The 20,746-nt window shown below is 39.3% G+C and overlaps 1 protein-coding gene across 9 annotated transcripts in view; it reads right to left on the bottom strand.

The window, feature by feature from the left end:
* The window catches only part of DST (dystonin), a 436,076-nt gene that overhangs the window by 172,622 nt on the left and 242,708 nt on the right, over positions 1-20,746 (bottom strand). For all 9 annotated transcript variants that reach the window (XM_039528295.1, XM_039528296.1, XM_039528299.1 and 6 more), the window contains 19 exons: positions 20,513-20,667; positions 19,032-19,494; positions 18,810-18,938; positions 18,509-18,586; positions 18,259-18,420; positions 18,054-18,158; positions 16,079-16,174; positions 14,388-14,513; positions 13,840-13,992; positions 13,434-13,588; positions 13,076-13,202; positions 10,683-10,866; positions 7,795-7,952; positions 7,298-7,476; positions 6,906-7,044; positions 5,875-6,068; positions 2,198-2,360; positions 604-687; positions 306-413 (listed from right to left, as the gene is read on the bottom strand). In XM_039528295.1, coding sequence (XP_039384229.1) covers positions 306-413; positions 604-687; positions 2,198-2,360; positions 5,875-6,068; positions 6,906-7,044; positions 7,298-7,476; positions 7,795-7,952; positions 10,683-10,866; positions 13,076-13,202; positions 13,434-13,588; positions 13,840-13,992; positions 14,388-14,513; positions 16,079-16,174; positions 18,054-18,158; positions 18,259-18,420; positions 18,509-18,586; positions 18,810-18,938; positions 19,032-19,494; positions 20,513-20,667 — 2,958 coding nt within the window. The remainder of the gene's footprint in view (positions 1-305; positions 414-603; positions 688-2,197; positions 2,361-5,874; positions 6,069-6,905; positions 7,045-7,297; positions 7,477-7,794; positions 7,953-10,682; positions 10,867-13,075; positions 13,203-13,433; positions 13,589-13,839; positions 13,993-14,387; positions 14,514-16,078; positions 16,175-18,053; positions 18,159-18,258; positions 18,421-18,508; positions 18,587-18,809; positions 18,939-19,031; positions 19,495-20,512; positions 20,668-20,746) is intronic.

The raw sequence follows: 20,746 nt of genomic DNA, 5'->3' as shown, positions 1-20,746 counted from the left end.
GGCAGCTTGAGACATGATCTGGCCTACCGTGTTAATAAACAGTTTTATTTTTCTCCGTTTTCTGTGTTTCTCATCCAAGATTTTCATGGGCATTTTGTTAACTGTTTATCAACACCAACATCCAGATACAATACCAGATATTGTGAAATGTGTAACATTTATGTCAGGGTTTGTCTATGTACAGTAAGGATCATGTGTGAGGTTACTATATTTAATTATTAATAAATCCCAGTCTTGCATTTCCTCCACTCTACAACAGGCTGCTACATGAATGTACATTTCCCTGTCAAAGAACATCAAGCTACCTCTTGTATAATGAAGTCAGATGAGCTCTGCATTCTCCGGCGTTTCACTGGGGATTTTTGTTGTGAGTCAACCATAGCCCTGTATGTCATTGTCTGCAGTTCATAATCCTGTAAAAATAATGCAGTCAGAAAAGTTATCAGCACTCTCTATCAAACTGACATTGAATAAAGTATTTATAATGCAATTTAGCAGCAGAGCACCACTGCTTGCATGTTGTATCCATTGTACAATACCAGCATACATGTAAAGGACACATTATCAAATTAAACTGTATTATATGTGTATAATCTTTCTTACCTTTACTGAAGCTGAGTATTGCTCTGAATATTTCTGGCATTCATCTATTTTATTTTGTTTCATTTCAATTTCAGAAACCAGCATCTGTAAAATATGTCAGCACAATAATAATAATGACTCTTTTCTCTCCCTTTGTTATGGTTGATAAGTATTATTATGATAAGAATTTCTAAGTTGCCCACCATCATACTATTTATAGCACCGCTTACATTTCAGTGTTGTATAGCTAGTTGGAATCCTGAGGCCTGATCTGAATCCTAGACAGTCAACAGAAAGACTCCTATTGAGTTCCATGTGAGTTAGATCCAGCCCAGCATGAGTACAGGTGGTAGAATACTGTAAATATAGTGCCTGCATCCTGGCCAACACACTGGGGACTGAACTGGAGACCTGCAGGGCTAAAAGTTGCTACGTTTTTAGCTAAAGAGACAGGTTCTTTAATGAGGGCTGTCACAGATTCACTTCCTCTGTGGATCAGGCACTGATGGGGACCTGAAATACACACTCTCAGGGGATTACATAAACATTTGGTTGACACCCAAACAATTGTTTGACTGGGGCATGTTCATACCCCTTTATTATTCACTATTATCAAACATTCACGCAAAGTGGTTCTGTTTGCCTAACATTTAGGGAATGGCTGTCCTTCCTGGGCTCAATCCTGTAGGGTGCTGAGCACTCTGGTGCCAATCCAGTAAAGCACTGAAGCACTCCCTTAACTGTAAGCACACAAACAGTCCTATTGCAGACTTTGTGTGAATATTTCCATGGACACAGTAGCACTGAATCACACTTTACATTTAAAACGGTGGTGTTATGGCCCAGAGGTTAGGACACTAGCCTGGGAGTTGGGAGAGCCCGCTTTGCCACGGACTTCCTGCATGATGTTGGGCAAGTCATTTTGACTCTCTGTGCCTCAAACCCTCATCTGTCAATAAGATTAACAGCACTTCCCTATCTCAAAGAGATGTTGTGAAGGCAAAAGACTGGCGTGCTCGGTTACTACAGTAACAGGGGACATAGAGATAGCTATCTCAGATAAAGGGAGATTGACATCACTGCTTTAAATATTAAATATTTTTGCTTTTGTTAGTAAAGCCCCATTAATATTTTTTATTTTTTATATTTTGGGGGAATTTCATTTTAACCATTTTATCCGTGCGAAGAGGTGGGGAAGAGGGGTCCTGCCCAGGCGGGGAATGAGAGGCCCTAGAGGGGGGAAGGCTTGTTGTACACTGAGCCTGCCCCACACTCACCCAGTAGCAGGCGGTTCCTCTCCATGGGTCTGGGCTCAGCTCCCGCTCCAGGTGTTCTGATGTGGCACTTGGCATTTCCCCTCCATCATGATGACAGAGGGGCAGCCGGACAAAATTTGCACAAGTGATGCTGTGACACTGTACACCACACAACTGGAGCAGGGAGCTGGGCCCAGACCTGAGGGACGGGAGCCTCTGCTGTGAGGTGATTTTTTTCATTTGATTTTGGTTTATACTTTGTTTTGGTTTATTTTGTCATAGTTTGTATTTTCAATAATCACAGGGCTCCAGTTATTAGTTTCAATACTTTTGCCCAGGGTGGGATTCCCTTTTAGTACCTTTTGCTGGTTCAGCTGTTTAGCCAAAGCTTTGCTGTTTTCTGGTTGGTTTTCTTGAATCTTTTGCTGAGTATCTTCCACTTTCTGAATCCAGGTATCCAGTGTATGGTAAGTATCTTTGTAGTATTTCAGAGATTTACTGATACCCTCTAAGTCACGCAACCTGGTTTAATTTGAGAACAGGAGATATGATTGGGGAGAAGGTACTGTAAAAAATTATATAAGTCAACATAGCCTTAATGGTATCAGGTGTCCTAGCTCCATCTATCATCATAACAGGAAATTTAATAATTTTTACTAAAATATATTAATGACAGTTTCTACCACAGAGATCCCCAGCTTAATGACGGTCCATAAAGATTAAAGAGGATTTTCACACTAGAGCACCCTCAGAAGAGAGAAAGAACATTTATACTAGAAACAATTGACTATGGGTCAAACTTCCAATTGGCTTTGGTGTTCAGGGAAGGTCCAGTCACAGCAGAAACACTGCACATTTCCTAAATTAATGAGCCCAGAAGCAGAAAAGCCATGCACTAGACACAACATTCCCCAGCACACTGGAGTGTGCCTCTGCAGAAGCAATTTTCACTGCCATGCAGAAGGATGAGAAGTGGGTGTATTTTAGGTGTGACCAGTGGGTTTGGATCTGAGCATGAGCCAAGGGGGCCAAAACCTGCACTGAAGGAGACCAGGAGACCACATCCTCTACTCCTCCCAAGCCAAGCAGGAGTTGGCACAAAGGCAAAGTCTTTAGCTGTCCAAAAATGCTAACATCAATGATCCTCTTTGGGTAAGTCCCTCTTTAAACCATATGATTCTGGAAACTATTGACAACCCACTCAAGTTTGTGGGCCTTCCCTTTAAATCAATCAGGCACAGAGAGTGAAGTGGAAACTGGTTAAGGCTCTTCTACTCTGCAGTTAAATGGGAGCAGAGGAGCAGACAAAGGCAAGCTGTGTTATTTCCTGCAAACTGATTCTGGAGTGTTCAGAGTGCTTAAGATTCATCTGCTGTAGTCCTAACAATGTCCCTAAAAACCATACAGCAGAGATGTAGGTTCAGAGCAATCTGCCTGTCTGTAACCCTATATTTAACAACTCTGGTATTCTGGTTTGTAATACCTACTTTTGAATCTGCCTTACTTTCAATAATGCTAAGGACATGCTCTGTGCATATGAATGTATGTGTGTGAAACAGAGCGAGTGTGACAAAGATTATGTATTGCATTTGAGGAATTATATTTTGGTATACATACAAACAAATAACAGGGTAAACAAAATAACAATAAATGGGAAAAAAAGAAAAGGAAAGATGTTTAACTGGAGCCAATATTTACAAACGTCTGTGTATAGTGATTATCACTGTCAAACAGTTAGGAAGTAGGGGCGAACATTTGCAGAAACAGTCTGTTTACTACCACAAATTGCAACTACCACAAGCTGTCATATTTGCACTACAACTCACTGTGTGTTAACAACAATCTGTCAGCGTATTCCTCACAGATGTCATGTGAGGAGAGTGTTAGGTTCATGTTTGCCCTGTGAGCAGATACGGACACTTAAGCTTCTCAAAAAGCTACTGTTTTGTCATTTAAATCATATCACTTTGTTTACACATGGCCTACTAGAAAATGGAATAATTAAGAGTGAAATTTAAAGATACATACACAGCAGCTAATTTCAGCCAAAAAAGACTACACACTCCAATTGCATGTTTCTTATACTGAAAAACAGAAGGTAAGAGACTTTCCCCATAGTTTCTGTGAAAGCCAGGAGCTTGAAGGCTAATAATCATACTGGCATTCAAACTGTTTTCTTTGACTAGACAGCATTTTTGATCAGGTCTTACCAATCAGTTTAGTTTCTGGCAATCAGAGGCAGAGGCTATACAATTAATTAATTATATCTGATTAGTTAACTGATTATCAGTTCCTGCATGGATTGAACTGAGAACATAAAAATGGCCATACTGGGTCAGACCAAAGGTCCATCTAGCCCAGTATCCTGTCTTCCGACAGTGACCAATTGCCAGGTGCCCCATAGGGAATGAACAGAACAGGTAATCATCAAGTGATCCATTCCCTGACGCTCATTCCAAGCTTCTTGTAAACAGAACCTAGGGACACCATCCCTGCCCATCCTGGCTAATAGCCATTGATGGACTTATCCTCCATGAATTTATGTAGTTTGAACTGGTGGAACAATCTAAAGTCATCTGCTTTTAAGAGGGGAGAAATATGAAAGTTTGCCGTGTACAGCATTGTTTCATATATACAGCAGTATTCTGATACTTCTCTTCAGGGATTCCAGGGTCATAAACTAAAATAAAGAAAATAGGTTTAGTTTGCAAATAATGTTGTTCTGCCTCAATTTGTCCTTAGCTCTAGGGAGATAGAATTAAAGAGAATGAAAACGAAAGGATATGAGGTTGGTTGGGAAAGCATTAAGATGCGAACTTCTTCCCTGTGAGAACAATGGATAAGCACATTCCAGAATACTGTGTGTGTATAATATATATGACATACACACATTATTATTTGTCTGTGTGTGCATGTACATCTGTACAAAAATATTTGAGTAATATTATCCATGGACATCACCAAAATCTAATCAAAGAGTCACATTTCATGGAACAAATGAACTTGAATTGAATCATGATATTGCATTAACATAATGGAAGGTCAACAGAACATACTCCAAGGGCAAATTACTGCTTCTTGACCAAATCCTGAAGTCCTTATTTCAGTTCTTATGGAGATAAAATTATCACTGAGGTCAATGGGAGTTAAGGACTAAGGACTTGAGGTCTTAGACCCAATGTTCTTTATCAAGAAGTAAATATAAATCTGACCAGCAACTCACAAGTGAAGGTTATCTCATCAGTCCCACCCAGGGGCGGCTCTACCTTTTTGGCCGCCCCAAGCAGTCATGCGCGAGGCGCGCCCGGCCGCGAGGCAGCAGACAGACGCATGCATGATTGCAGGGACCGCTGGACCTCCCGCCTGCGGCGGGCGGGCGCGGCGGCGGGGGCGGCTCGCGCTCGAGTCATGCCATGCGCGGGAGAGAGCCGAGGCCGAGGGCCGCGCCCCCCGCGCGCGCTCATGCAGCGCAGGTGGTCCAGTCCCTCGTCCGGTGGACCTCCTCCCTCCGCGGCATGACTGCGCGCCCCCCAGCCTGCCGCCCCGCCAGCGCAGGCAGGGGGGGCTCTGCGGGCTGCAGTGGGCGGGGGGAGCTGGGGCCCCAGCCTTTTGTCCCACCTATCAGTACTAACTATGGGGGAAGCAGAAAGCATTACCATAAGACAGGAGGCCCCGTTCTGCAGGCATTTTTGCTAGGGGAAAAGGGCAGCATATCTGTGCTGTATCTGGCTAACTACTAAGTGTTATGGTAAAGCCCACACAGCATAATGTTAAACTGAAGATGTTGCACACACTTAAAGCTGTGGCTCTTTTTATCACTGTGTGGAAAAAACTGCAGGTGATCATGTGAACAATGGCAGCAGCACCAAAAAGATAAGCATCCACCATTTTAGCAAGTTTCCTGAATCGTTAGAAATGCTTTTCAACCAATTATAATGTTCATTTCTTATTGCTTAATCAGAAGATAAATTAGCTAAGAAACAACATCAATAGCCGAAAAGATTTTTTGAACACACTACAACACGAAGGTACGAACCGGTTTTCAATCTGAGAATGAACATTTTGCCATCTCTCAGACAGCTGATCAGCTTTCTCTTTGTGCCAGTCAAAGTCAAGATCTCGTTCCTTATACGTTTTAAACATTTGATCGCTGATCGCCTTGGCTTTCTGCAGTTCATCTTCTAAGGCATGGAATACCTCTCTTTTCTCATCCACTTCAGACCTCCATTGCTAATATGTAATAAATGATAAGAAAACATAAATTGTAGCAGTGTGTGTGTAAATCAACCCATTGCATATCCAATTTTTTCTGGTTGTTCAGACTGCTCCAATACCAAAATGCCTATGAAATAGCCATGAACTGAAAATTCTGGGTATTGGAGTCCCAATGCCCACACAAATCAAGCACACAGCTTGCAAGTTAGCAAGCTAATATTTGTCTAATAAACTACAGAGGTCACCTTAAAAATCTTCCAATTGTAAAATAACATTACCTCACTGCTTGCAGTACTTCAATGGGAAATATATGGGGCTGTACAAATACTGAAGGAAGCTTTTCTATTTAGTTAAGAAAGTGGCAAGGTTTTTAGAGCAGACAGTCTTAATGTTGCCTCGAATCTTCCAATAAAAGACAAAAGTAACTAACTCTCTTGTTGCTGCAGTCACACATCTCTGGAGCCTCATATATTCCAAGATACTTCCACGTGCAGAGAGAAACACTGCAGAGCGAGGTTCATTAGCACTCTTGTTTGGCATGTTATGTGCACAGCTCATGCTAACATTTCTAGAGTTATATGTGTATGCAAAATGCAAACTTCTATAAGTGTAAAGTGTCTGTGAAAATTATTTTAACCTACTAAATAACATTTATTTTCTTATCCTAATTGCCAAAAGGATACAGATTTGTCTAATATAGCAATCTTACAATTTAGTCTGCTTAAAAGTAGACAAGAAGTCTTTTGCTCCACCACAAACGTAGTCTAACCAAGGGGATATTATAAAAAGACAATTATTTTACTATACATTATTTTATGATTTACCTATAAAGAAAAAATAGCAAACTCATACCTTTAATGTACCAATAAGGTTCTCAATATTATTCTTGTCAGCAGTGACTGCTTCTTCTTCACACAGTTTAGTCTCATAAAGTTTTACTAGTGCTTCTGCTCCTTGAGTGTTTTTCAGCACCAAATTAACAGTTTTTAACCTGAAACAGTAACCTCTTGTTAACTAATCATGTATTGATAATATTCAAACTGCTCACATTTTTCAGTCTTGCCATGTGATATGAGATAACTAGTAATCCTTTTTTTACACTGTAATGACTTCAATAACTCTCTTACCCTTGATCGGTATTATTCATATTTATAACTTTACTGTTTTTTCTATTTACTTTCATTTGGGACAAAACAGGTGTACACTGAACTGCAGCAAGTGCAAAGTGATGGTTTATTACATACTTTTCTATGTAAATGGAAGACATGGAGTAAACTTGATTCATATTCTGAATGATGACATTGAGCTCAGAACGGAGGGTGGGGACGGAAGGTGAACCAGCAGCTTGACTGAAAAACTCTTCACATTTATCTGTAATCATTCCCAAATCATCCTTGAGTCGATCCAGCTCTTTCTTTAGCTTCTATAAAATGGAAGGTAATTGACAGTGTTTATTTATTCTACATCAGCCTGACAGTGTTCATATATCCTAATATTTTTTATTTCTGTGCTCTTTGTTGAAAAAGTGAGGAATGTATCTGCAGCATAGAAAGGCTGAAGACTATGCTATTCATTAGTCCCTTTACTTCCACTGATATATGAGAAAAATCACTTAGTCACCCGCACCCTTCTGAGCTGAACCATAACATGCAAGGATCTGGGTCCGTTTGTTTCAAGAGAAAACTATTCATTTTGGAAAACCGCCACTTCCTAGTTGAACCATTCTTTCCCAAAGGCTCACCTCTTGTTCTGAGATCCTAAACACACTTTCATGTAGGTCATCCCTCTCCAGTGGAGTCCGAATCTGTCGGATCAAACGGTCCTCACAGTTCTCTAAGCGAAGTCTGATGTTTCTGACTTCTGAGATATACAGATTGTAAATGGATTCCTCCTGCTCCTCTGTTGAAGTAAACAAATAGGAAATAAATCTAAATTGCCATGCCATATTTCTCCTCCTCCTAACAACAGGTTTTGTAACACCTCAAAATATTACAGCACTTTCAGGGATTGATTCCACTCCCAGAAAAGCCAATAGGAATTGACTCTAACAGGAATTGGATCAAACCCTTAGTCCTTAGCTGCTACTAAATAATCTCCTTGCACTTCCAAAATTAATGTTTATCAGATTCATAGATTCCAAGGCCAGAAGGGACCATTGTGATCATCTAGTTTGATCTCTATAACACAATCTATAGAATTTCCCCAAAATAATTCCTATAACACAACTTTTAGAAAAACATCCACCTTGATTTAAAAATTGTCAGTGATGAAGAATCCATCACAAACCTTGGTAACAAGTATCAGAGGGGTAGCTCTGTTAGTATGGACAAAGTGGATATTCACCCATGAAAGCTTATGCTCCAATACATCTGTTGATATATAAGGTGCCACGGGACTCTTTGTTGCTTTTTACAAACCTTGGTAAATTATTCCAATGGTTAATTACACTAATTGTTAAAAATTTTCACCTTATTTCCAGTCTGAATTTTCCTAGCTTCAACTTCCAGCCATTGGATCATGTTATACCTTTCTCTGCTAGATTGAAGAGCCAATTATTAAATATGTATTCCCATGTAAATACTTATGGATTATAATTAAGTCACCCCTTAACCTCCTCTGTTAAATTAAACAGATTGAGCTCTTTGAGTCTATCACTATAAGGCATGTTTTCTAATCCTTTAATCATTCTCATGGCTCTTCTCTGAACCCTCTCCCCAATTTATCAACCTCCTTCTTGAATTGTGGGCACCAGAACTGGGCACAGTATTTCAGCAGCAATTGCACTAGTGCCAAATATAAAGGTAAAATAACCTCTCTACTCCTACTCAAGATTCCCGTTTATGCATTAGCTCTTTTGGTCACATAGCTCAGGTTCAGCTGATTATCTACCACAACCCCCAAATCGTTTTCAGAGTCACTTCTTCCTGGGATAGAGCCCAGTTCCAATAAGTATAGCCTACATTCTTTGTTCCTAGATGTAGACATTTACATTTAGCCGTATTAAAATGCATATTGTTTGCTTTCATATTGCTTGCATATTGTTTACCAAATAATGCAGATTGTGCTGAATCAGTGACCTGTTCTCTTCATTATTCACCCCTCCAGCAATTTTTGTGTCAGCTGCAAACTTTACCAGCGATGATTTTTTGTTTTCTTCCAGGTCATTTATAACTATGTTAAACAGTGTATGTCCAAAACCCGATCCCTGAGGGACCCCACTAAAAACAGACCTGCTCAATGATGATTCCCCATTTTCAATCGTCAGGGCTACCATCATGCCCTTTGCATGCACACTGGTGAAGTGAATGACTATACTTCTTCCAGCCAGATGATTTCATTACTGCTATTGTAATCCTCAAGTGGATTTCTTCTTCATCGCTGTGACAGGGATACAGTAAAGTGCTGGAGGACTTGGGCTAGCCAACCCTGATTACAAAACAAGTCACACCTGAGATCCAGATGAATGCCCTACAGAGAGCAGCAAGAGGCTGCAATGAAGGGGGGAAGCTCAGGAAACTGTAGAAAACTGCAATGTGAAGAGCTCGTGCATGGAAGATGCTGACACCAAGGGAGCTGTGACAGCAGGATCCCAGGGAGCAAGAAGCTCCTGTGAGGAAACCCAAATGGTGTTTGAACCTAGAAGTTTGGGGACCTAGTGGCTAGTGCCAGAAGGCTAAGATCCAGCTAGAAAAAGCTGGAAGGATAGGCTGTGAGAACAGACGGGGACAGAAAAAGAACTCCATCTGAGACAGAAGACACCAGAACTAAGAATGGATTTTTATGTGGTGATGGACTTTATTTTGAGACTCTGAGGACCGTAAAGAACTATTTCTGTTATTAAATCAGCCCCAGGCAGAGGGTGTTGTTATTCATGTGAAAGCCTGCATGTAGTTCTTAAGGGGCCCAAAACAGAGGGCTAAAAGGGACAGGGTGCCTGCAAAGTGACGCCTGGTCATAAATGGGGGCACATTAAATGGCCACCCCACTACAATCACCTATCTAGTATTCCAGTTACAAAGTACAATATGTCTCTGCTTATATAGCAAACTATAATGGCAATTTAATCCGTTTTATAAACTATTTTACTTCTCTAAGTCAATAGTTACTTGACAGCATAAGGTATCTTTTCAGCTTTATCTACGCTTTCATATTTCTGCATCTTAAAAGCAGAAAGAGTGGTGCTTTTAAAGAGTGGTGATGGGGTATTTTGCAACACTAGGACAGAATGTGTAAGACATTTTTCTTGTGTAACAGAGTCAAATACTATTCTAATTCTGAGCTCAGTAAGATATTCAAGATATATTTCAATCCATTAGAAGCAAGACTATGAAAAACTAGGCCACATGATAAGCTGCAGTCCAGAGGGTAAATTCTTCTTCCAAGAAAAATGTTTTTTGCACACCTTTGAGTAGTACTAACAAATCACCTTCATCTCTAGTAGAATTTACAGCACAACCTGTCTAAATGATAGCTCTTTATTAATTTATTATAGTTGTCTGTCTTAATGATGTTAACATAATAAAACGTGCAGTGCACTGAAGTTCACATTTAGAAAGCAAAAGATTCATCAGGTATCATAAAGCCTCTTTTAAGGAAACTTTTACACATTTCCCAGCGAGTTGCTCTTACCTCTTTCTGCAGATTTAAGAAGCTCCTGATAGTACTGCTTGCAGACATTAACGTCCCTTTCCAGATGTGCTATATCTGAGCCTGAAAAGATTTTGGAGTCCTGGCTATCTTCCAGAAAGTCATCAAAGCGCGACTGTAAATTGCTTAAAACTTGTTGATGTTCCCCTGGCAACATTGTCTTTATCTAAAATAGAGAATAGATCAGTATAAATGCCAGACATTCTTGTAATGTGTAAAGATGATAAAGGTGTTACAACTTCTCTAATCACATATATTGAATTCAGCATGGCTTGGGCCAGATGTTGCCATTATAGCACTTGCACAGTTGAGGCAGTGTAAAGCCATATCTCCCAAGAAGGGGCTTCAGGAGGGAATATATGTTATGAAATAGAAAAGGATTGTATGTCTGAGGAATTTGTCAGACACTAATGCAACATAAATAGTGGAGTAGAAAATGAAGGGAGAAAAGCTTCTCTTGTGAAGCACTCTAAAATATTCTAGCCTTTTCAATGACCTTGTACAGTAACAATTGCTTGTGTCCTTTCTCTGCAAATGCTTTGCTGAAAGCCAACGCACACAGGTCAGTAAAAAATTATTCACGTGTTTGCTAAAGCACCCCGTGTACCACAGATTGTCATGGGCTCAATGTGATCATGCTATAATACAAATAATATAACATATTACTCTCATAACAGAGCACATGCTTTTTATCACCTATGTTCAGGATTCAGAAGAGCACAGCTGGAATCAACACTGGCAGTTTTCACTACTCGCATTTTCTCTGTTAGAAACATGGGAGTGTGGGGTAGAACCCATATAAAATCTAGATTAATCAATGCCCTGTCCTACCACCATACATAGTGTGGGATAGGTCCACCTGATCATAATAGATGTCCCCTGCTCCACAAAATGTAGGGAAACGCTCAGGGACCCTACTAATATGACTTGAGCAAAAATTCCTTCCCAGCCAGATATTGGACAATCACTTTAACCAGCTGCATATGATCAAGAAGCACCATAACTAAGCATTTAAAACCCATTCATATTCTGAGATAAATATTTTGAGCCCAAGTCATTATCCATTTCTTCCCTCAAACCATCATCTGTATATGGATGTGTGATGGTCAAGTTACAGTCCAATTAAACATTTGGCTTTCCAGACCACAGGTGTGTCTTCCTGTCCATGGACAGAGGAGAAGCATCTATGCTTTATTTATCTGTTGCCTTTACCCACTTACTAAACCATAAAGGGATGGAGCTGCATTAACGTGACTTTGCTCATTCCCCCCAACAGATCCCAGATAGACAGCTGTTCCTCTTCCCCAAGCATTGTCATATGGCGGTCAATCCTGTCATCTCTCGGGGAAATTGTGTCAATGTCTATGTAAATGTGCTAATGAGACCCATGAGATAACGTGGGCTACCAAGGCTTCAATGCGCTCATGATTCACAGCTCTGGGTTTCTTTCTCGTCTAGAACAGGAAACTGGATCCAAAACACCAAACTCAAGCTACATCTGGGTGTGAATAAGGTAGTGTCAATGTGGTATGCAGTTCTGAGAGTCTGTTGGAGCCACTGGTATTCCTGGACCCTCACAAAACAACAATTACAATCATAAAAACAGCTGGCTGTTTATGCATTCTATTCCAAATTCATATTTGATCTTTTGTGCCAGCAATGGGATACGCCCATGTTAGACCATTTCTCCTCCTATACCATGTGGCAATCAATGGGAAAATGGTTACTGACCCAAACATGATTAGAAGCAGGGCATTTTCGGTGGAGGTTGCAGGTTCATTTGTATCAACCAGAAACAGTGAGAAACAGCATATAATCCCTCACTATGCGTACTGCAAGTGTTATTTGCAGCAAATTGAAGAAATCTATATTTGAGTATTGTATAATAAACAGTTTCATGAAATATAAAAGTAAAACAAGATTTACAGAAGCAGACATTGCGCTGTTCAGTGGTTTGACAGATTGTTTTAGCCTAACTGTTTGATATTTTGATTTAAATCAGTATTTTGTTTCGAACAAACTAATCTTAATCAGCTCTTTAATGCTGAAATAATATAGACTATATATCAGGGTACAATTCTGTAGCATGGTGTAACCAAAATGCACCCTTCTGCAGGTGTCAGGGGCTGAATCTGGGGCTTGCAATTGCCCCAATCATTAGTAGGTGAAGGCTGTCAGAGTGAAGGCTGCTTAGATCAAGATGGAGTACTGCACGTGGTAAAATGGAGCAGGCACTGTAAGCTGTGTCTCCACATTGAAGATGTGAGCAGCAACAAACTTCTTCAGTTTATAATAGTTTCTGTAGTTGCAGTCTTCTGGGGGTCAGTAAGTTACTAATGTACACTCAGAGGGACATAGTTTGGTGCAGTACCTACCGAAGCAACATTACCAGCTCGAACAGTTTCAATTTCATTTGTCAAGTAGTGCCAGGAAACCACGCTCTTCATGTTTATATGTGATTCATGCCAAAGGGCCAGTACATTCTGAAAATGTTGTTCAATTCTGAAACATACAAACACAATTAGATTAGAAAAACTGTCTGAAATTGTATTCACACGTGAAAAGGGGAGAAAATAAAAAGAGCGTAAATTATTTTAACACAAATAAGTTCAAACGAAAATGACTGCCTCTGATCTAATCACAAGACAATGCTCCTTCCCTAAAAAAATAAAAACAACCAAAATATTTATTACAGGAACTACCCACTTTCAGCTGTTTTTAGTCTGCTCCTACCTGTTTGCAGTGTCTATTGCTTCTTTGTTTGGTGGAGGAACTGTAAAGCACACAGATGGAACCATGGCCTCGTTACCACTTGGACTAATGACTTTCCATTTGGCACGGTGGGAGTTGCTCGCTAATACGCATTCATCATCTTTGTAAATGGTTATCTAGTTTTAACAGAAAAGCAGAATAATTTAATGAGCTAAGCATTATAAACTATCCTTACAAAGCCCTTTTGTAAATGGTGTCACCAAATAAGTGACACAACAAAAAACAACAATGCAGAACACAAGCATTTGCTCTGTTTACTAGGGTGGAAGATATTTACAGTCTTGTGTTTTCCAGGAACATGTAATTAATGAAACTTTAGCTGTCTCCTCACGTCTGTAATTGATTTTAGGAAATTCAAGGTTCTAACCTCAATTTGTCTGTAGTCACAGATGGCTTTAATTGGGATGGATGTTTTGAGTGGACTATCAGGATTCCTTGGCTTCAGCTGAATTATTGCCTTTGCCTTCCCCACAAGGCCAGCTACTGTGCTCTTGTACTGCAAGAGTTGTTCTTTTTCTTCCTAAAGAGCAATTAAGAAAATAACTCTAAAATCAGAGGTGGCCAGAACTCAATGCTGCTTCTTTAATGCTTTTAAAGCTTTTGTCTCTGAAAAACAACATGTTTCACATGAACAGAAATAACTCCATGAAGTAATCAGTTTCCTTTAATATCCACTATTGTTTAAAAACGTAATTTTAAGGGCATAGAAGTATTCAAATGAATAAGGACAATAACAACAAACAAGGACAAATGGATAAACTAGTTTAATTAGACATTCTGAAATTAAATTTTATAATTTTATCACCTCCCTTTAGTTGGGTAAGTTGTTTACAAATTCAATTTTTAAATCCAGACACGTGTTACACAACTCTTGTTTAATCTTATTTTTTGTCAACAAAATTCTTGAATTCTTACCATGGATTCCTGAACAAGATCTTCCAGTTTATGAAGGCTGCTGGACCTATCACAACTGTACTTTCGCTGTATGGCATCTTTTAAATTCTTTAAATAGTCCATGGCTTCTTTGGCATCATTGAAAAACTAAAGTAAGACACGTATTTTGATTGATTAAAAACAACACTGAAAGGTTTACTAAGTGTTAAGCCAAAATTATTGTTTGAAGAAACCACTAAATGGTTTAAAGCTGTTTTATATTTTACAGTAGCTTGAATTTCAAGTGATTGTCTTCTTGTAGTTTAAGTACCTGTCCTGATCTCAGAAAGGCAGACATGCATCCAGGGGCGGCTCTAGCGTTTTGGCCGCCCCAAGCAGTCATGCGCGGGAGGCGCCCCCGAGCCGCGGGAGCAGCGGACCTCCCGCGGGCATGACTGCGGAGGGTCCGCTGGTCCCGCGTGGCTCGGCTGTACCCCCCGCGGGTAGTACATGCAGTCATGCAGTCATGCCTGCGGCAGGTCCGGTTCTCCCGGGGCTCTGGTGGACCTCCCGCAGGCATGACTGCGGCAGGTCCGCCGGCGCAGCCTGCCGCCCCCTAGATTTGGCCGCCCTAGGCAACAGCTTGTTTTGCTGGTGCCTAGAGCCGCCCCTGCATGCATCATTGAAACATCGAAATCAGTTACTGAACATGCTACCTGAAAACAAAATCAGTATCCCTATGCCTGTATATTAGTTAATTACAGTTCCTGTGAAAATGATTTTCAAACACTGATTCTTGCTACTCCTGGAATTTACAGCTATTAAGTTTTAAAAAACAGATTATAAAATAAAAGTTATAAAATGTAGGAAACAAGCTATAGGAAGTAGTATGTTCCTATGAACATTATATAGATTAGATGGAACCTGATTCTTCATTGCCTTTTTACCTTTTGTAGCCATTTACATTAATACAAAGTGGGTGAGCTATAAAGCCCTACCATTCTGATTTGTTGCAATTTACATTCATTTTGCTCTCATGTGGCACTGGCATAAATGACTCCACAAAGTTCAAGACTGTGAAGAATACTCTCTATTAAATATAAAAAAATGCAAAGTTCTTTCTAAATCAGACAATGCATACCAAGACCTTCCATTACTGTGTATAATAGTTAGTAGATTAATGACCATTTACTGCTCATTTAAGAGGAGATATAGTCATAAAGGTGACTAAAAATGGCAAAACCTTAGTCAATGCATCAGCTCCCTGTGGGCCTTCTGCTCCCTACTGATAATAACGTGTGTTCTGCTCTTATTTGTGCAGCCCTGGAAGAATGAGCTCGATTCTGTTCTACCTGGTCCATCATCAACAAACCCAACAACCTGAATCCAGTTGCAGAAGCTGTATTAACTGTTATGATGCCTGAGGAAGAAAGAACACTGCCTCTTTTTCAGATCCTGGATTTATTTGCAGGTTTTAAAATTAAACAACCAGGCCCAATGCTCCCTTGGTGTAAACTGATGTAGCTCTATTGAAGACAATGGAGCTACACCTGTTTACACTACCTTGGAATCTGGCCCATGTACTGAGCTATAAATGGAAAAATTGAGAAAATCTGACCTGAAAGTTATTGAGAAAGGATAACCAATATTCTCGACTGATTGTTCTTCCTCTCACTTATCTGATTATAATCATGCTTTAAGGTGTTACAAATTTAATTGTTTTACTTACTTACCTCAAAATAAGCAGCATTTTCTCTCAAGTGTTGTTCAACACAGTGACAGAGCTGTAAAATCCAGCTCCACTGTGTTTGCATTGCAGCTCTATAGGCCTTAAAGATGAAAAAAGAAAGCATTTTTAGGAAGGCGTACAGAAATTAACACATGTACATTCTTGCAAACTTTAGAAAAAATAAGAATAGTGTTACAAACAAAAGAGTCTGGTCCTGCCCTCCTTGCGCAGGCACAACTGTCCTTCAGACAGTAGGAGTTTTGCCTAAGTATAGAGTAAAAAATCAGACATAAAATGTGGTGCTGTATGGACAATAAAAAACAGTTTTCTGAAGCCCTAATGTGTACATATATATGCTTTTGCATAACATTTAAAAATAAGTTTAACTTTACTAATGTCTTTGTCTCTTACACAATGTTTTTGCTACCACCTCTATAGAAAACTGAGTGCATTGCCCTAACATTTGCCAGCAGAGGGTGCTCTAAATATTTTTAAGTCAGTCAGAAGTGTCATTTAAAGCCAGCCCCATCTCACTGGCACAGAAGTCATCGAGTTTTCCAGCAACTGAGTGGATTGATCCATTAATGCATGGCGAACATCCCAGTGTGCCTGATTATTATGAAAAGACAGTTTCTAAAGTCCTGTTATCTGCACATACTAGGGAATTTAGAAGGCAGTAATTTTAAATATATTACATGCCACGCACACGCACACACCCTGTACTCTTTAATGTAAAGACTATAACGTTCACATACGTATCTACCACCATAATGCTTTGTCTCTGTAGTATATATGTTTATTAGACTGATATTGAGTGATACATATATTAGTAACAGCATACCATTTTAGAGAAAATAATTCCCACACTACAAAAATACCATTCATTAACCACATTCAAGTGCATGTAAAGGGAAGGAAGTGTTTTTCTTCATTTGTTTCCATATTACGAAAAATAAACTCTTTAAACCAAAGAATCATAAAATGCAGAGTTGGTACTGATCTCTGAAAGGATTAGCTCATCCTCCTGTATTATAATTGTTTTCATTGGTCCTACTGTAGCACCACTTTATTGTCTATTCTTGACATGAGTATCTGCAGGGAAAACAATCTGACACTCTCCTTTGGAGGCTTGTAAAAGCCCCTACAGTAGCTACAATATTTTTTATGTAAACAGATTACCTACAATATAGAGCCTGATTCAAGTCCAAAATAAATCAGACCACTTTGTTACATTCCAATGTCCAAACAATTTCTGTAATTTATTGACAATAAGATCATGAAACCAAACCCCAGACCTTAAAAGGAAACAATATGATAAAGTATTTGTGACTGGAAATGCTGTAGGGATACCTTTTCCAGCTCAAAGGGGGAGAAAATCAAATTAAGGGCTATTACATGCCTTCAATCTGCATGTGCAATTCCCATTAACACCAATGGAAACTGCATGCGAGAGTTGAAGGCAAAATATGGTTGTAAGGGCCCATTGTGGAGTCCTTAATCCTTCTTCCTACATTTCAATGGGAGCTTTGACTACGGGCAAGTCTACCCAACCGCGCTACAACAGCGCAGCTGCATCGATGCAGCTGCGCTGCTGTAGTGCATTTGGCGAAGACACACTATGGTGACGGGAGAGCGCTCTCCCGTTGACATAGCATGGTGTGGACACTGATTTAAGTCGCTGTAACTTATGTCGCTCAGGGGGGCATCATACTCACACCCCTGAGCAATGTAAATTACATCGGCTTAAGCAGTAGTGTAGACTAGCCCTAAGTAAAAACCGAGTAGGACTCCAGGATTTAGCCATAAATGTTTAAAAACACTTATTTAATTGAAAGTGAGGCACAGAGCCACACCAGGACATAGAAAAGAAAAAACTCTTATTGTCTGAACTTATTAACGAATATCCCATCAGCAAAAAGTCATGAAGGCTTAAATCACAATATTGTTTTCCGGTTTGTGTGCTTGACTTCTTGACTTACCTCAATAGTGAGCCTTGCAGGGTGATTTTCCAGGAGTAGCTGCTCTGCTATTTCCTGAACCGATTTAATAACTTCTTCTTTTTGATCAAGTTCTCTCATTAAATCCTTTTTTTTTTCAAATAAAAAAAATAGTTATTTTAGAAACTTGTTAAATTATTAAATGTAATTTAATTATTTCCTTTTGGATTACATTAGCAATGCTTACTGCATGGTACTCCTTTTTTCTTGATATATTGGAGTTTCTTTCACTCCAGTCATACGCAACCTCCTCCTCTTCTTTTTCATTCAGCCATATAAGCTCTCCAGTGGCACGGGACACAAAATTGTGCAGGGTATCAAGGTGCCTTTCTTGATTTCTTGATGTATTCTTAAAAAAAAATTAATTTAAAAACCCTGCCTTTATCAAAGCAACACACATTTAAAAGTTGAACATCGAAGAGATATAATGATCTTACCAAGAGTTTTGCATACTGACTCTCCAGTTTGTGCAATTTTTCTGCATAACTGAGTTTAAGAGGGGCAGTCATTTGGATCTGTGTACAGTAGATAAGGTTAAAGGACAACAAAAAGATTAGCCACATTAACAGAGATTCTCAAATATTATATTAATTTGTATAATGCTAATTCATCTGGCAATCATACATAAAACCAAAGAAAGGTTCTGAAATCCAAGTGCAGTTGTATAACCCGTAATTACCTCATGAGTAATTCAATTAAAAAAAGTAACCTCAAGAAATAAAAATTATAGTGGTGTACCTCACTGATTTTAGCTTCTTTAAGGCTTGTTTCAAAATCTTCTATAGCTCTATGGACATTTTTATGATTTTCTAAATGGCTTTCAACGCTTGGCAGATCTGAACCCCATTCTGTTCGATCAAGTTGCACCTTATAAACAAAAGTGAAAAATTAACCAAGGCGCCTCAGAAAATAAGGGAAATGACTAAGGCAGACTAAGAGTTGTTTGCATAAAGACATTACCTGCATTTCATCTACCCAGTTCAAGAGGTCCTGGACAAATTTCATGTTGACTTCTTCTTCTGTTAAATTTTGATCAACAAAAGCTGATTTCATGAGGGGCTTTCGGATTTGCATCAGCTTTAGTGTTTGCAGTGCATTGGTGTCAACTCCTGTTACATAGGTTTGAATTACCCGTGGTGGAAAGCCTGGTGTATAAGCTGGTGTGATTGCCGGAGTCAGTCTTGAAGTAAGACCTGATGAGAGGCCTGATGTCAGACTGGAAGAAGTCAAAGTAGGTGTTAAACTCTGGTTCATTCCAGAGTTTAAATCAGGGTTTAAGTTTGGTGCAAATCCTGAGTTTAAGCTTTGTGTTATTCCCGAAATCATCAGCTTCGTCTGTTCTGTTGTCAGTGTGTGCCCCTTGCTGAATATTGAAGAACATTCAGTCCTTAAGGCCATAATATCATCTCGAAGTTTAGCAACCCTATAAAGAAATTACATTTACTAAAGAAAACAAAACAAACAATCTCACTGAAAGTTTGTGAAAGCAGTTTTGTGAAACAATATAATTAACTGAACTATAGCAATAAAAATGAAAGCTATCTTGTATGTTTTACATATTCTAGTTAAACATAAATTTACACTATTAGTACCTCAGTACTATTATTTACTATAGACTTTACTTATTCCAATATAAGCTTTCTATATTAGCACATTTATATTATCTAGTAAACAGCTCTAAAAGTGACATGTATGTATTGTGTCACCCTATACATGCATACTTGTGTGTGTTAGTATGGGCAAAATCCTGGCAATAACCCAGAAAACCAACATAACATGTGCAGTAGCATGTACCAGATGCAAAGCTAGACACAACCAGCAAAAGAGAAATCTTGCTTTTGCAAGGCAGGATACTACATGCTGGGGTGGATTAATTAGCTGCAGGGAGTTGTTTACAGCTCAGTGCTGGAGCAGCTATCCTGTGCTTGCTCTCACCAGATTCAGGTTTAACTCTGCCACTCTCTGGGGACATGTTGCTTTTCCATAAAATGACACCCTATTACTACAGTGTAGGTTTCTGGTTGCATAAACTGCTGTTTGTGAACCAACATTAGCCTGCTACTACCTTTCCGGGTACGCTGCACCTACTGATGAAAATCGTATCTCTATTTATCTAGAACAAAATTAGTAGGTTTTAAGCGTAACCATTTTAAGCACAATAAAAACGGCCATAATGTTCAAACTTGGGTGTCTAATAAAGTTAAACACCTAAATGGCACCCAGATAAGTGACCTAATTTTCAGAGGTGCTGAGCACATGCAGCTCCCATTGAGTTCAATAACAGTAGTGGGCACTCAACACCTCTGAACATCCGGTTATTTTTATCTGGACTGCCAATTATGGATTTAGGAGCTTCACCACAGGCATTTAGGTTTGACACTCTGGGCTACAATACACATACACAATGTGTATTTATACACTTAAATAAAAGTATGAAATACCTCTGTACCAGTTGATCTGCCTGGTAATATTTTCCATCAATAAGAATTTGGGCATCAATTACTTGTTGGCGCAGAAGATTCTCACATTCAAGTATATATCCAGCTATCTCTGCTTCATTCTGGAACTGTAGCCCTGATTCTAATCGCTTGGAATCCTGTGTTTTGGAATGATAAATACCAGCAATTAAATCCTACAGCTAAATGGAGAAGTACTTTGTAGAGAATTTACTTTCA

This window comes from Mauremys reevesii, linkage group 3, assembly GCF_016161935.1.
Source record: "Mauremys reevesii isolate NIE-2019 linkage group 3, ASM1616193v1, whole genome shotgun sequence".
Taxonomy (NCBI): Eukaryota; Metazoa; Chordata; order Testudines; family Geoemydidae; genus Mauremys; species Mauremys reevesii.
This window is presented reverse-complemented; position numbering and strand designations above follow the sequence as displayed.